Source organism: Cebus imitator, unplaced genomic scaffold (genome assembly GCF_001604975.1).
Source record: "Cebus imitator isolate Cc_AM_T3 unplaced genomic scaffold, Cebus_imitator-1.0 Scaffold39, whole genome shotgun sequence".
NCBI lineage: Eukaryota > Metazoa > Chordata > Mammalia > Primates > Cebidae > Cebus > Cebus imitator.
The window spans coordinates 2,611,269-2,628,400 of record NW_016107354.1 but is presented as its reverse complement, the minus strand read 5'-3'; the positions used below and the strand labels follow the sequence as shown (position 1 = coordinate 2,628,400).

General features: G+C 37.6%; 1 protein-coding gene across 1 annotated transcript; it reads right to left on the bottom strand.

Annotated features, from left to right (window-relative positions):
• Positions 1 to 9,580: 9,580 nt before the first annotated feature.
• Positions 9,581 to 10,599, bottom strand: ANP32E (acidic nuclear phosphoprotein 32 family member E). Its single transcript, XM_017525755.2, is given in 1 exon segment — positions 9,581 to 10,599. A coding segment is annotated over 1 exon segment (633 nt). The 5' UTR covers positions 10,222 to 10,599; the 3' UTR covers positions 9,581 to 9,588.
• Positions 10,600 to 17,132: the final 6,533 nt, after the last annotated feature.

Sequence of the window (17,132 nt, the reverse complement as noted above, 5' to 3'; positions counted from 1 at the left end):
AAGACAGCTCTGATTACACATTTTCTGTTTTATAATGCACTTTTGCCCAATAATTCTCTTTATAGCCATCCGCTTTCAGGAAATGATCATATGTATGGAGAGAGAATTGTGATGTGTATCCCAGTATTGCTTATATCAAAATGTAGACGTTTACTTCAGTGTCTAATAATAGAATAGTTCAATTAGTCACATTAAGCTTATTTGGTGAAATATTATGCCTCTGAAAAAATGACACAGAAAATATCTACACAGTTCACAGAAAATACCAATTTTCTTAAACGTATGAAAAGGTGCTCAACCCTACTCAAAATAGGAGCGATGCAAATTAAAGCAACGTGAGATGCCATTATCACTAGTGAAAGGCTAAAATGGTTGACAACTTATGTTACTGAGGGAGAGAGAGAACTGGAACTCTCACACACTGTATTTGTTACCTATTGTAGTATAACGAAGTCTCAAACTTAGTGGCTTACAACAACAGCAAACATTTGTTTTGTGGAAGTTACTTTGGAGCATCTCAGTGAGGTCTTTCTGGCTTGGGGTATTTCGTGAGATTGCCCTCAGCTGAAAGCTTGACTGGACGTGCACAGTTCCTTTCTAAAATAACTCACATGGCTGGGAAGTCGATTCTAGTTGTTGGTGGAAGGTCTCACTTTCTCCCCATAGGGACCCCTTCTCAGAGTTTTCTCATGACATGTGTTGTCATGACATGGTGTCTTTCTCCTGAGCAATGTAAGGGAACAGATTGCAGCTGAAAGATCTTTTGTGATATAGCCCTAGAAGACACACACTGTTATCTCTATGTGTCACATAGACAAGCTCTGATTCAATGTGGGAGGAGAGCACCTGGGGACATGAACCAGGTGAAGATTATCCGGGCCATCTTGGAGTCCCACATACTCTGGAAGTGGGAAGATAGTTGGCAATATCTACTGAAATTTAAAACATGTGAACTCTTTGACCCAGGAATTCAACTTTCAGGAATTTATACTGCAGGATTTGCATTTGTGTCTAATCACACACACACACACACACACACACACACACACACACAGAGAGAGAGAGAGAGAGAGTGTGTTAGTATAATATTGCTTTAATGCGAAAGCTGGAAATGCCCTAAATGTCTACCAATAGGGCATTGGGTAAATAGTATGGGACAGCTCTTAAATGTAACATACTATACAGCTGTTAAGAACAATGAGATCGTTCATTCCACTCATGTACTTCTGTGGAACTATATTCTAAATATATTAAATGGACTGTGGGTATGTGTGTGTAAATTAATAAGCTATCTTAGAAAGGACATATAAAATGTTAATACTGATGGCCCATAGGGGAGCAGGAATGAAGGGAAAAATTATGCACTTTATGTTCTTTCATATTTTTCAAATTTTGTACCATGTGGACATATTATCTATGTATAAATAAAAAACTAAATGATTTTAAAAGTAAAAATGGAAACACATTTTAAAATATTGGATTTTAAAAGTAAAAATGGAAATACATTTTAAAATATTGGAAATTCTCATAAAAATAATTTTAAAATACCATAGCAAACCATATTTGTGATACAATTTAATTTGTTTTTAAAAACATTGTACATAGGCCAGGCATGGTGGCCCACACTTGTATTCCCAGCACTTTGGGAGGCCGAGTGGGAGGACTGCTTGAGCTCAGGAGAATGAGACCAACCTGGGTAACATGGCAATCCCCATCTCCACCAAAAAATACGAAAATTAGCCTGGCACGGTGGCACGTGCCTATAGTCACAGCTACATGGGAGGCTGCTGTAGGAGGATTGCTTGAGCCCCAGAGGTGGAGGTTGCAGTCAGCCAAGATCACACCACTGCACTCCAACCTGGGCAATAGAGCCAGAACCTGTCTCCAAACAAAACAAAAGTGGACTTAGGAAAAGACTGAAAAGACCATACCAAAAGTGACAATGAATGATAAAGCGTTTTCTTGAATTTTCTATTCTAGATTTTCTACAATGACTATCTTATTTCTGTAATCAGACAACTTAGTCCTGGTTAATGATACGAAGGGAAACTTAATTTCTTCATTCTTTTTAGTGTTTTTCCATAATGATTTTGGATTACTTATAAATACAAAAGAAAAAGATATAAACCCTACAACCCAGGGTTGTGGATCAGAGTTTCCAAAATTGTGCTTGGGGATCTGAGCAGTGCCCTGAAGAGTTAGAAGCACCCATGCCTGGATTCACTCTAGCCAGGGTGGGTTTGATCCCACAGCGCCCATCTGCTGGCCTTGGAGAGCAGGGGAGAGAGCTGCTTTTCTTTCCCAGGGCTGGTTAGCACCATTCACATCCAAAGACGTCAGTTTGTAGAAGCAGCCATATTTCCTGCTGCTGCTGCACCTAGGATGGAGAAGAAGTAGAGTGAGAAATTGGGAACAGCCAGAAAGACAGAGGCCAAGGGAGAAATCCAAGCACAGAGCCGGTTCGGGCTGCAAGCGTTTGGAAAACAGTGTTCTAGATTGCGTGGAACAATTCCTGACTCTAAGCTCTTTTACTCTCCAAGGCCACCACATGACAATCTCCCATGCAGAAAGTCTGTGCTTCTTCATTCTCCCCAGGACTTCGCTAGACCATGAGTCCACACATCTGTGAAATTCCCCCCAGAGGACCCTGGCCCCTTGGTTCCACACACACACACACACACACACACACACACACAGCACTCCTATAAATGTAGTGTGTTAAATTCAATAGCATAAAAACAAAGGGCAAAGGAAAGACAATTCTTTGATACTGAGCTGAGATGGCTGCCATATACTGCTGAGACAGCTATGATGGATTGTTGCCTAGGTTGTACACTGCCATATCTAGTGGTGCATCGTTCATGAAGTAGACAGTAATCTGCATAATTATTATAACATTTCTGGATGATGATTGTAAATTGTTTTAACAAAATTGGTATATTATGATTTTCAGACGTATAGAAGAAAAGTGTTTTGAGAAGGGACAACTTTTTCTAGTATGGGTCAGTTGCATCTGTGAATTTTAATTCAGTACTTAATTTAGTACTGAATTTTAATCTTAGTTCAGATTTAATTTTAGTACCTTGCGCTTGTCTGCAAATCTCGCCTAGTCTGCCATGAACTCCTGGAGGTGGACAGAGACACTGGACAGCACTGAAAAGGCAGTGTCAGGTAAGGGTGAAAAGTAGAGTGGGAAGTTGGGAGCAGCCAGGAGGTGGAGGCCAAGGGGAAAATTCAAGCACAGAGCAGGCTCCAGGCTGCAGGCATTTGGGACAGTGTTCTGGATGCTGGAAAAGAGGCAGATGCTGGAAAGCAGGCAGAACCATAGACCTCCCTTGCATCTCAGATGTGCATAAGAGATGCTGTCAGTTCTAAACTCACACTTGGATTTTTGGCTTCTCCAGTTATAAAAAACTGTGTGCTGCTGTGTGTGGATTTTGAAGCAATTATTGAGACCTAAGGGCTCTGTGAAGGGCAGAAATTGCTGCATGAGTAGGCAGGCTTCAGTGACTTTGTCGCAATGGTGTTTAATTCTGACTCATGGGCCCACATGATCCTTCTCAGGTTGTGGAGCATGGATTCTGTGATTCATCACATCTGACTACTTACATCCTTTGCACTGTGTGTGCATGTGTGTGTATATATGTATAAGTGTTCATGCAAGCTCACTCGTGTATAATAAATACACATTGGCTTTCCTCCAAAATTCTTGCTGTTACAAATTACTTTTGGCTATGTTCAGGTTCAAGGTGGGAAAATCCAAGAGACAAATATAGTTGAAATGTGTCAGCAGCCTTAGGCTGCCATGTTTAGGGAAGTGTTTTAGTAATTAGAGTCCTCAAGTCTGAGAATGGCCCCATGGTCTACCATAAAGGGCCTCTTTCTTTCTCTCTTCCCTCTTTGCTCTTTACCTCCTCGACTGAGCTATTTGGGCTTTACCTCCTCAACTAAGCTGTTTGGGCAGAAAAAGCAGGGAGCCACTGAAATGCCCAGAGCCCTGGAATGTTACTTTATGGAGGTACCTGAGACTCCCTTTTCTCATAAGGCCCTTCTAGAAGTCACTCCTAATGTCCTACCTGAGCAAGGCAAATCCCCTTGCTGAATTCTAGACCTGTATATTTGGCTGGACATGGAATATCTAGGAGGAAAAGATGTGTCAAACTCAATATATGCCCAAAGTCAACACATCAATCACCTTCCCTGCTCACCACTACCGTTTCCTCCTCCCATATTCTATATCTTGGTGTGTTGCCTCTGAGAGTGTGTCTAGCAGAACTCCAACCACAGGGAGTGTCATTAACCAAGGATTCATCTTCTGTGCTCCAAAATCTATCACTGTGTTTGCCCTGGGACCATGCTTTCCACAGGCTGTTCCCAGCAATAATGGAGACTAGCAAAGGTACCAAGGCGGATCTGTTGCTGAGAGACATGGATCAACTCTGATAACTGACTGGCTCAAGGACTTCCTGATGGCCTTGCAAAATCTTCCAGACTGCATGGCAGTCTAGGTGTTTTTATTCAACCTTTCTTCTCTCACTCCAGTACCTGGGATCTCCTAGACTTGTGGTCTGATGGGTCTCCCAGATTTTTGCAACTCTTTCTTCATTTTCTTAAAATCTTTGCACATTTAGTCCCATCTTGGCATCTTTCTCAAGGACCCAGACTAACAAAAGTAGCATTGCAAATGGGATAGTAGTGCTACTGGTCCTATTTCATCTCAAAAGGGCAGCAGTTTGTCCTCACAAGGATAGAGACTTCTTCTGAGCATAAGTTTGCCTTTCCTGCATCTAGATGGTGTGGTATGGGATATCATCAGGGGCTCACTCTTGCCAGGGGACAGAGCAAGAGCCCTATTGAACTACAGGGCATTATCATTAAGACCCTCTTCATCAAGAGATACCGTTAAGAGATTGAAAAATCGAGTTTACACAATGGGAAAAACATTTGCGATACACACATCTAATATAACTTGTATACAGAATATAGGAATTATTCCAAGGCAGATAACCTAATAGAAAAATGGGCAAAGGACTTGAAAGGGAACTTCAAAAAATATCCACATGGCCAATAAGCATTGTTAAAAGTGTTAAATTCTGCTAGTTACTTGGGAAATGTAAATTAAGACCTCAAGGTAATGCCACTAGAAATGGCTAAAGTGAAAACACAAGACAATACTTTTTGACAAGTAATTGGAATTGAGCAACCAGAATTCCCACACTGACACTGGAAGTGTGTACGGTAATAACAATTTTGGAAAACTGTCTGATGGTATCTACTAACCTGTACATATATATTTCCTGTAGTCAGCAATTCCACATGTACATATGTTCAACAAAAAGGACAAGAATATAGCTGGCAGTACTATTCATAATGTCAACAACACAAATGTACATTTATAGGAGAATGGATAAATAACTGTTCATATGCTAGAACATAGCAGTGAGGTGAATAAACTATGATTACATGCAGTGCCATCAATGACTCTCACAGACAGTGGTGAATGAAGAAAGACAGTCACAGAGCATATGGGGTGATTGATTTGTGAAATGCGTAAAAATACCCAAGACTCGTCCAGGCTGTTAGAAACCAGGATGGTGGTTATCTTTTGGCTGTGAGTAGTGACTGAAACTGGGCAAAAGTGTGGCTTGTGGAGTGATGGTAAGTGTTCCGTTTCATCATCTGGGTATCATGAAAATACTACTAATCACTCATGTGTGTTCACTTTATCACAATCCATGAAGCTGTTCTAGAATTCTTGACTTTTCTGTATGTATGTTTTTCATTAATAAAATTTATCGAAAAGTTTACTTTTTACTCAGTAATTTTAATTATCAAAAATTTAGAAAATACAGAACAGAAAAATTGCAACAAGGCTAACCTTTTAATATTTTAATGATTATCCTTTGGTTTTTTTCTCTATATACTCAAATGTTGCCCTCTGCAACACTCTCCTTCAAATAAAATTGGGACCATGTTCTAGATGCCATTTTGTAAGTACCTTTTAACACTTTAACTGTATATTTAACTATACACATTGTAAACACCTTCCCATGTCATTAACATTTGTTTACTACATTTAAAAGGTCTGCAAGTCATCCACTGAATTGGGAGTTCTACCATCTGTATAAGAACTAACTTTTCATGTCTAGTTTGTTTCCAGTTTTTCAGTATTGTAAACAATGTAATAATCAGTCTTGTAGCTAAATCTTTGCCCTACATCTTTGGTTATTTCTTCTTTCTACTCAAGTCTTAGAAGTTGAGTGTTTGGGTATAAAGAATGTATATACTCTTGAAGTTTATACATCCCACAGTTAATTTTTTATCAATCAAGTGACAATTTCAAAGAGGTCATGATTTCAACTGGGTTCCTATCTGGTTGTTCATGGCATTCTAAGAGCAACAACGATTATCACAATGCTAATAGTTACTAAGGTGCCTATTATATCATTTATTTCCCACTAACAACCTGGTTAGGTGAATTTTAATAGATACTTTTACAGATGAGAAAAGAGGTTCAGTTATATGAAGGACCTCATTTATGTTCTTTCTGAATGAAGCTAGATCCAAAGCCAGGCCTGTCCAAAACCAAAGCCCATCACTGCTCTGATGTCTCTCCAGAGAATGGGAAATCCTATTGTCAAGATGTATCAGGGAGCCCAACTGAATTAGTGATTCCTATATTATATCAAAAGTGCACAATGATCATGGTGAGAGTTCATGCTTAATTCATACAAATAGAGATCAAAAAGCAGGATTGAGAGAGGAGAGCAGAGGAGAATCAGTCTGGAAGGGTGGATGCTTATGGAGTCTGATTAAAGTTAGCAGAAGATAAATTGAAATGTCTTGTTAACCCGCTTGCTGATGACGTGTCACAAACTTGTACAAGCCTTCTTAGCCATCAGGGTACCAGGTTGTTTGGCCTCATTCCCAAGACTGATAAGCACATTCCATTGAGACCAGGTGTAGCTGGGAAAGGCAAAAGCCAAATAGCTTACAATAAGATGCACAGAGGATAAAGAGGTTTTTGCAATCTTTTTGAATGTGTCTTGGAGTTTTTGTGAAAAGCCAATGAAGTGAGATTGGAGGGATATTTCAGTGAAATTCTGGATCAAGCTGCATCTGTTTTTTCTGTGAACGTATAAGTAGTAGTTACTTAGAAATGGCAAGAACACTGTGTGTGTGTGTGTGTGTGTGAGCATGGGTAGTATCCATGAAGAAAAGGCTGGGATTCGTGTTTAGGAAAACTGGAATGGTATGTCTATTGATAATTTGCTTCAGTTCCGCTCCTTACTGACTTACATTTCAATTGGTAGGGTGAGTAGTTCAGACAGGTATAGACAAGAAAGAGGCAACATGGAGAAGTGGAAGAGAAGGCTTTGGTAGGCCATGGATCTAGCCTCTAATTTCAGTTTAGCCACTGGTTAGTTTCTCATAAGACTAACACTAGCTAAAATTCATTCATTCATTTAAACACTGTCATGGCTTTATTCAAAACACGGTTGCACAAAAGTATTAACTTCAAAAACTTCAAAGTTTTTAAGAAGATCCTTGAGGAACTTAACACACTATATACATACTACCATACAAAGAGCCTTAAAATAGGACTGAAAACTTCTGCAAATATAAAACCCACCCTTACTTATTTGCATGAAAATATCACCCACGAAGCTAAATAAGTCTTAAAAGTTATCTGGAGACTCTAAGTGTTGTTTTCAAACCAAAGTACTGTAATTCTGACTGCACAGTAAGATGATTGATAATAAAGTCAATATATAGATTCCATTTTAAAAATAAGTTTGTAATCTGCCATAGTATGTAATGAGAATCATTAAGAACTAGAGCAGGGCATTTTTAAAATCGGAAGAAAATGTTAGTTTTTTGGAGATTCCAATCCCCTTGCTAAACTTGTCCCAAGTGTTTTAGTTCAGTCAGTTGTACAACTTTTTTAGTTTCTCCACAAGTCACATCGTAATTTTTACTTTAAAACACCAAGTCATGCATTTTACATTGTAGAAGCAGTAGCAGCAACACTATACACAGTATTTAAATGTGTCCCAGTATAGGAGCATAACTTCAATTAATTTGCTGACACTAACTTTTTAAAAACTTACAAATATTCAAAGGGAAAAAGTTTAGACAGCCAAGATTTTTAAAAGCCATTGCCTTGAACAAGGAGCCTCCATAGCAAAAGGGGAGATATACTTGTCTACTCATTATATTTTATTTAGTAGCCATGTAAGGAAACATACACTCATTTATCCCAAATATTTTTCTACTTTTAATGGACATCCACTTGAAAACAAATCTTAATCTTAATATCGATTTAGTTTCAAATATTTTTCCAACTGCCTAGTCCATTCCAATTAAACACTATTATTTTATCTGGTAATGCTTTAAAACTGTAGGAATCAAAGACTCCACTCAGAAAAATTAGAAATACTTTGCAGAGTGGTATCCAAATCATTTGAGAGGCCAACTTTAAAATTTGACTTTAATGTGTTATTCAAAACAGACAATTGTTCTGACTTTTGAGAAACACCAATACTGCTTCCAAAAGCACCCCCTGCTTTTCTTTCTTCATCCTACTGATATAATCTTAGATGTTGTCAACCAAGAAACATTTATGTTAAGCAGACTTACTGTATTAAACTGTACTGATAGTATATTCTTATGTCAGAAAATACTCAATTTCTTTGACTTCACTTATTTAAAAACCAGACAGTACTGAAAGGTAGTTGAGTTATAAGACTAAAGGTTTTACTGAGTATTCACAAGTTTCCCAACTTTCTCCTGAGAGAGTGGGAGGATAGTGAAACAAGAAGGGAAGGTGATCATAAAGGAATTGCTAAGAAGAAAAAGAATACACACCTAAAAACATGATAAAATAACCATTGGTGTGTCATGATTTGCAGCCTGACAAAAGGGCTCGCCTGCATGTCCCTGGACTTAGTATAAGCAATTTTTCCTTCAGAAATAAAAATCAGTCACCACTAAATCCATGAACTATATTACTGAATAGAACCTCCACAAAATCTGTGAGCTATGTTACTGAATAGAACATTTACTATTCTGCTTCTACTTTCCAAGTTACTTGTGACAAAAAAGCAACCACTCTCAGTCAATAAAAAGAAAAAAGGTAACTGCCTTTAAACTAAAGATACCTGGATCACCTCTAAAAAAATAACCAAGTTACTACTCAAGAGACTATTGTCATTTCATCTTAAAGCGAACTATAATTTCAGTTAATTTATAAATAAGGAATAAAATGCACCATACTACACCTGTGTAAAGTGATCATGTTTTAATTATGGACTTAAAATGACTAATACAGTAAGCTTGAATTTTAAAAAATTGAATCTAAATAAATTGCTAGGGAATTCCCTAATGAAAATTTTTCTCTACATACAATATGATCATTAACAGACTAGTTCTTATTTGGCATAATAAGGCAAAAATAGTAAAACCACACATTTCTTATAAAAATTACACATTATCTTCTATAGGGATAGCTATCATACATGCAGAAACAAAGATGGGATCACTGTATTGCACACCCAGAAACATTAGAGAATCTGGTCTTAGAATGATCTAGTCATCTTCCTCCTTTTCATCATCTTCAACATCTGCTTTCCTTTTCTCCCCTTGAAGACCTTCTTCCTCTTCTTCCCCTTCTTCAACATAGTCATCATCATCTTCTTCATCATGAATTTCTTCTTTCATTAAGTATGAGAGGCCCACTTCTGCTTCTCCCTCTCCCAACTTTGAACCTGCTTCAGCTTCATCCTCATCCTCTTCCTCTTCCTCTTCTTCAACATATCCTTCAAGTGGACCAGCTTCATTTTCCTCTTCCACTTTGTCATCTTCATCTCCATCCTCATCATCCTCCTCTTCAGAGTCTGGTGCTTCATTATCCTCCTGATCAAATCCATCTAAGTATGTGATTTGCTACAACAGTTCAAAAATGCTTTCTCTATAATCTTCCAGGTTTGTGATATCACAGTTAAACAGGTCAAAACTTTTCAAATTTTTAAGATTTTGTAGAACTTCTACTCTACTGAGATCTTTTATTATGTTTCCACTCAGATTGAGGTAGGTAAGATTTGGACATTTCTCTGTGAGAACTTCCAAGCCTCCAGAAATTATATTGTCACTAAGCTCCAATTTTTGACATTTATTTAAGCTGGGAAGCCAGGCCAGTGAATTTAGTCCCACATTAGCCATACTCAGAAATTCTAGTTCTTTACAAGTATCATTCAGGCATTCAATTTCCCCATTGACACACAGGCAATTATCAAGGACTAACTCTGTCACCTTGTCCAGTGCTCTCTTCCTTAACTCCAGTTAATCTTCTTCATCTCTATATCCTCTTCTTGCTCTTCAGCTACTACTCTCCTTCCTTTCCCTTTCCTGCCTTTCCCACTACCCCCAACCCAACATTTTTAAGCTATTTAGAAAGGAATGAAAAGAAACACAAATATAAATGCCCACTACCACCAGATAGGTGTAGGGGAGAAAGAAGAGAATAGCAAATGGAGTCCAAGAGTTGGAACTCTAACTCAGCTGCCCCCATCTCCTTGTCCACACACTGGCATGCTCACACACACATGTGCATTTCCTTCCCCTTCAATGTCTGCTCAGAGACTGAGCCTCCATGACAAACAGTAGCTAACATTTATTGAGCATCGTATGTATTTTAGAATCTGTACTAAGGGCAGTTTACAATAGCAAAGACCTGGAACCAACCCAAATGCCCATTGATGATAGACTGGACAGGGAAAATGTGGCACATATACATGGAATATTATGCAGCCATCAAAAACAATGACTTCGTGTCCGTTGTAGGGACATGGATGAACCTGGAAACCATCATTCTCAGCAAACTGACACAAGAGCAGAAAATCAAACACCGCATGTTCTCACTCATAGGCGGGTGTTGAACAATGAGAACACATGGACAAAGGGAGGGGAGCATCACACACTGGGGTCTGTCAGGGGGAAATAGGGGAGGGACAGTGTGGGGTGAGGAGTTGGGGAGAGATAGCATGGGGAGAAATGCCAGATATAGGTGATGGGGAGGAAGGCAGCAAATCACACTGCCATGTGTGTACCTATGCAACAATCTTGCATGTTCTTCACATGTACCCCCAAACCTAAAATGCAATAAAAAAAAAGAATCTGTGCTAAGTGTATATTCTCTATCTCATTTAATCTAATCTTCGAAATCACTCCATAATTCCATTTAGTCTCCTACTATCCCATTTTATAGATGAAGAACTGATGTTCAGAAGATTAGGGCACTTACTGGAGATCTCACAGGATTTGTTGAGAGTCACATTTGAACTCAGGGCCATCAAAGTCCAATATCTGTACCTTCAAAGCCATGACTTGGAAGGAATTTTTAAAGGTGAGGTTTCAGTTTCCTTTCCTTTAAAACAGAAATAAACAGGCCAGGTGCAGTGGCTCATACCTGCAATCCCAGCACTTTGGGAGGCTGAGGCAGGTAGATCACTTGATGCCAGGAGTTCAAGACCAGCCTGGCCAACGTGGTGAAACACGATCTCTACTAAAAATACAAAAAAATTAGCTGGGCATGGTGGTACATGCCTGTAGTCCCATCTACTCAGGAGGCCGAGGCAGGAGATTTGCTTGCACCCAGGAGGCAGAGGTTGCAGTGAGCCAAGATCCCACCACTGAACCATTCCAGCCTAGGCAACAGACCGAGACTCCATCTCCCAAAACAAACAGACAAACAAAAAAAACAAAAACAAAAAACTGCCAAACCTAGTCTACAGTCTATGACATTGTCTGGAGGCCAAAATTAACATGATATTTTAGACCACAGTCTGACATATAACAAGTCCTCAATGAATGTTACTTTGTCTCCCTGCCCAGGACTTTGAGAAAGAGAAAGAGAGCATAAAAACAAACAAACAAATAAAAAACCACCATACTGAAGAACCGGAAAAACATCTGATGGCCTGGGTAAAGCTGGATTGGACAGGGCAATGCTATAAACAAGTAGGTTCAGATTTAACTAGGAATACTAACAGTATGAAGGACATGGGGCTCAGAACTTCATGTATACTGATTTCATCACAAGCTTGTGGGAATGATGGTGTCCATTCTTGCACTGCTATAAAGAAATACCTGAGACTGGGTAATTTATAAAGAAAAGAGGTTTAATTGGCTCACGGTTCCACGGGATGTACAGGAAGCATGGCAGCATCTGCGTCTGGGTAGGCCTCGGGGAGCTTTCATGGCTGAAGGCAAAGTGGGAGCAGGCATCCTGCATGGCAGGAGTAGAACCAAGAGAGGGGGGAGATGGCATATACTTTTAAAAAAAAATCGTATATTGTAAGAACTCACTTTACAGCACCAAGGGGGGATGATGCTAAACCATTTATAAGAAACCACCCTCATGATGCAGTCACCTTTCACTGGGCCCCACCTCCAACACTGGAGATTACAATTTGACGAGATTTGGGTGGAGCCAGAGATCCAAACCATATCAGATGGTACATGTCTAATTGACAAATGAAGAAATGATGCCCTAAAAGTCTAGTCCCTAAGTTCTGTTGCTGGAATTCTGTCTGATGGGTGGAAATGTCTTCCATGTTTTTATTATTTTTCAAATTGAGATAGAAATTCACAAACCACAAAACTCACCTTTTTAAGTATACAATTTAGTGGTTTTTAGTATATTCACAAAGAAGTATAACCATTACCACTGTGTAACTGTCTAATTCCATCGTATTTTCATCACCCCAAAGAGAACTTCATACTCATTAACAGTCATTCCCCATTCCCCCAACCCTCAGCCCCTGGCAACCACTAATCTGCTTTATGATTCTATGGGTTTGCCTTGTCTGGACATTTCATATAAATAGAATCATAAAATATAGACCTTTTGTGTCTAGCTTCTTTCACTTAGCATAATGTTGCAAGGTTCATCCATTGTAGCATGAATCAGAATTTTATTCCATTTTATGGATCAGTAACATTCCATTATATGAATATATTACATTTTGTTTCTCCATTTATCACCTGACAGAAGTTTTGGTTGTTCTCGCTTTTTGGCTATTATGAGTAAAGCTGCTATAAACATTTGTGTACATATTTTCGTGTGGACATATGCTTTTAATGTGTGTATATACATTATGTTAAGTGAAAGATGTTAGACATATATACTTGGCAGAATTGCTGAATCATATGGTAATTATATAGCTAACTTTTTGAGGAACTGTCAAAATGTTTTACAAAGTGACTACTTCATTTTTACAATGTCAGCACCAAATATATGAGGGTCCCAATTTCTTTACATTCTCACCAGCACTTGTTGTATTTGTTTTTTTGTTTTTTTTTCATGATAGCCAACCTAGTGGATGTGAAGTGGCAGTTTATTGAGGCTTTTATTTGCCATAATTTGACAAATTATGTTGAATGTGTGTGTTTTAGAGAAATATCTTCTGTCCATTTTTAAATTGGATTATTTGTCTTTTTGTTACTGAGATGTAAGAACTCTTTGTATAGTCTAGATACTAAATGCTGATTAGATGTGTGACTTGTGATATTTTCTCTCATTCTTTGGGTGGTCTTTTCACTTTCTTGATAGTATCTTCTGATACACAAAAATTTTAAATTTTGATGAAGTCTAATTTACCTACTTTTGTTATTTAAGATTTTGGTGTTATTATCCAATAATCTTTTGCCAAATCTAAGATTATGAAGATTTAACCCATGTTTTCTTCAAGAGTTTTATAATTTTATCATTTTACATTTGGTCTTTCGTCTATTTTGAATTAATTTTTATATACGGTTTCAGGAAAGGAGCCAACTTAATTTTTTACACTTGGATGCCTAGTTGTCCCAGCATCATACATCGAAGAGACTATTCAGTCTATGTCAAATAGTCTTAGCACCCTTGTCAATAATTAATTGGCCATATATATGGATTTATCTGGACTCTCAATTCTATTTCATTGATCTATTTGTCCATTCTTATGCCAGTACCACACGATTTTGATTATTGTAGCTTTGTGGTAAGTTTTGAAATCAGGAAGTGTGTGTCCTCCTTTGTTCTACATTTTCAAGATTTGTTTGGCTATTTTTCAAGATTATTTACATTTTCATATGAATTTTAGGTTGTTTGTTAAAATACCAGTTGGGATTTTGATAAAGCTTGTGTTGAATCGGTAGGTCATTTTGAGGAGTGTTACCATTTTAACAATATTATATCTTCTTATCCATGAATGTGAGATTTGTTTGATTTATTTCTGTCTTTTTTTATTTTCCTTAACAATGTTTTGTAGTTTTCAGTGCACAAGTCTTCTTTTCTTAAATTTATTCATGTGTATGCTATCTATGAATAGTAGTTTTACTTCTTCCTTTTCAATTCAATGACTTTTATTTCTTTTCCTTGCCTAATGCCTTGACTAGATTTTCCACTACAATGCTGATTAGATAGAAGGGATGAGATAGACATTCTGTTCTTGTTTCTGATTAGGGGCAAAGTTATTGGCTTTCACCACTAAGTATGATGTTAGTTGTGGGTTTTTCAAAAGTACCCTTTATCAGATCAATGAAGTTCCCTTCTATTCCTGCCTTGTTGAATGTTTTTATCATAAACCGTTGTTAGATTTTGTCAGTGCTTTCTCTGCATCTATTGGGTAAAAACGTGGACTTGTCCTTTATTCTTCTAATATGATGTAGCACATTGATTGATTATTTTTCATGAGCTAAACCAACCTTGCATTCCTGGGATGAATAACACTTTGTCATGGTGTATGATCCTTTTTATATGCTACTGGATTTGGTTTGCTAGTATCTTGTTGAGGATATTTGCATATATATACATAAGGGATATAGCTGTAGTTTCTTGTGAGTTTTCTGGTTTTGGTATCAGGGTAATTCTGGCTTCAAAGAAAGAGTTAGGAAGTTTTCCCTTCTATTACTGATGAATTGCCTATTAATACCTTCAAATGTGTCACATTCTGCCTCATGCATTTTTGGGCTCTGTTGTTAAGTAAATATATGTTTATAATTGTTTTGATGGAGTGACTCTTTTATCATTATAAAATGTCCTTTTTTTGTCTAGTAACAATTTTTGCCTTAAAGTCTCTTTTATCTATATTGCAAACTCTCCAGCTCTTTTGTTTACTGTTTTCATCGTACACATATTTCCATCCTTTAAACCTATCTGTGACTTTGATTCTAAAATGTACCTTTTGTAGACAACATATATTTGAATCATGCACCCTCCCATCATAATTCTAGTCTTTGTCTTTTTTTTTAGTATATATTTTATTGCATTTTAGGTTTTGGGGTACATGTGAAGAACATGTAAGACTGTTGCATAGGTACACACATGGCAGTGTGGTTTGCAGCCTTCCTCCCCATCACCTATATCTGGCATTTCTCCCCATGTTATCCCTCCCCAACTCCCCAACTCCCTAGCCTTAGTCTTTTAATTAGAGTATTTAATCCGTTTGCATTTAATATAATAACTGATAAGATTTATATCTGCCATTTTGTTACTTGTTTTCTATATGTATTGTGTCTTCTTTGTTTCTTCATTCCTCCATTACTGCCTTCTTTTGTGTAAAATGGATATTATTTGGTGGGCCATTTTAATTGACTTCTTTTACTTTTTTTTCCAGTGGTTATGCTGGATGTTACAGTTAACATTTTAACTTATAAATCTAATTTGCATTAATACCAAGTTGATTACAACAACATACAAAACTTTTCCTTTTACATAGCTCAATACCTACCCTCTTATTTGTGCTGTTATTTTCCTATAAATTACATCATTATAAATTGCATGGTCTGATACATGACTGGTACACACATTAATAATTATTGCTTTATGTGGTTGTCTCTTAAACCATATAGTAGAAAAGAGTTATAAGATACATTTACATTGCCTTTTATATTCAGTTATGTAGTTATCCTTACTGGAGACCTATATTTCTTTATGTGGACTCAAGTTATTGTTGAGAATCCTTTCATTTAGGCTAGAAGAACTCCATTATGTTTTTGTTTATATTAGAATGACTTAATTTCTCTTTCATTTTTGAAGGACAGTTTTGCTAGATAGTGAATTCTTGAGTCTGTCTTTCTTCTCTTTGACTATGCTATCTCACTGCCTCCCAGATTCTGTGGTTCCTGATGAGAAATAAGTTCATCTTTATGAAGACCACTTGTGCTGTATTGCTTCTCTCTTGCTGTTTTTAAGATTCCTTGCATTTGTCTTTTGACCGTTTGATTATGACGTTTCTAGGTATGAAACGCTGAGTTTACCCTATTGGAATTTGTCGAGCTTCTTGGAGGTGTAGATTCATGTTTTTTAAAATCAAATTTGGGAATTTTTTGTTCATGGTTTCTTCAAATATTATCTTTTCCTTTCCTCTCTTTCTAGGACTCTTATTATGAATATATTAATGCACTTGATTGTGTCCCATAGGTCTCTGAGGCTCTTTTTCTTCTTCTTTTTTGTGTTCCTCAGTCTGAATAGATGGCCAAGTATATAAATTGACAGAGTGGGAGTGAAATAACATAAGGGAGACACATTGTGAAAATTCTTCCTCCAGTGAGTGTGTCCACAGCTAGTTAAGGCCCTCATAATGCTTGCTTTAGGTAGGTTCAAAGCAAACAGATGCTGAAACAGTTTGCTCTTTCTTCACTCTCCCTGAGCAATTTCCTTAAATTCCTTTGCACCCTATGACCTCAGGGACTCAACATCTCTATTTTCAGTTCAGTACTTTCTCTTGAACCATAGGCTTTTATGTACAACAGCTGAAGTTCAGATCCAGATCACTCTGACTGCAAGGTCTTTGAAGTTGCTCTGATTCCTGCATTCCTTTTCTATTGTTTTCCTAAACCCTCAACAGGGCCTCCTTCACAATGACTTAACCTCCTTGGAGAGGTTTGTGGTAGGGTAAGGTGGGGAATGTCACAAGTGAGAAGAGCTGCCTGTCTGGAACTGGATCTGGATGAGAAACCAAAGTCAGCTGCATGTCATTAATAATTTGGTCCATTACTATCCTGGCTATGCCACTACAAATCTTTTGGAAGGTCTCCTTTGCCTTAGGTACTCCTGATTACCAAACTCAATACTAGAACAATGAAGAATG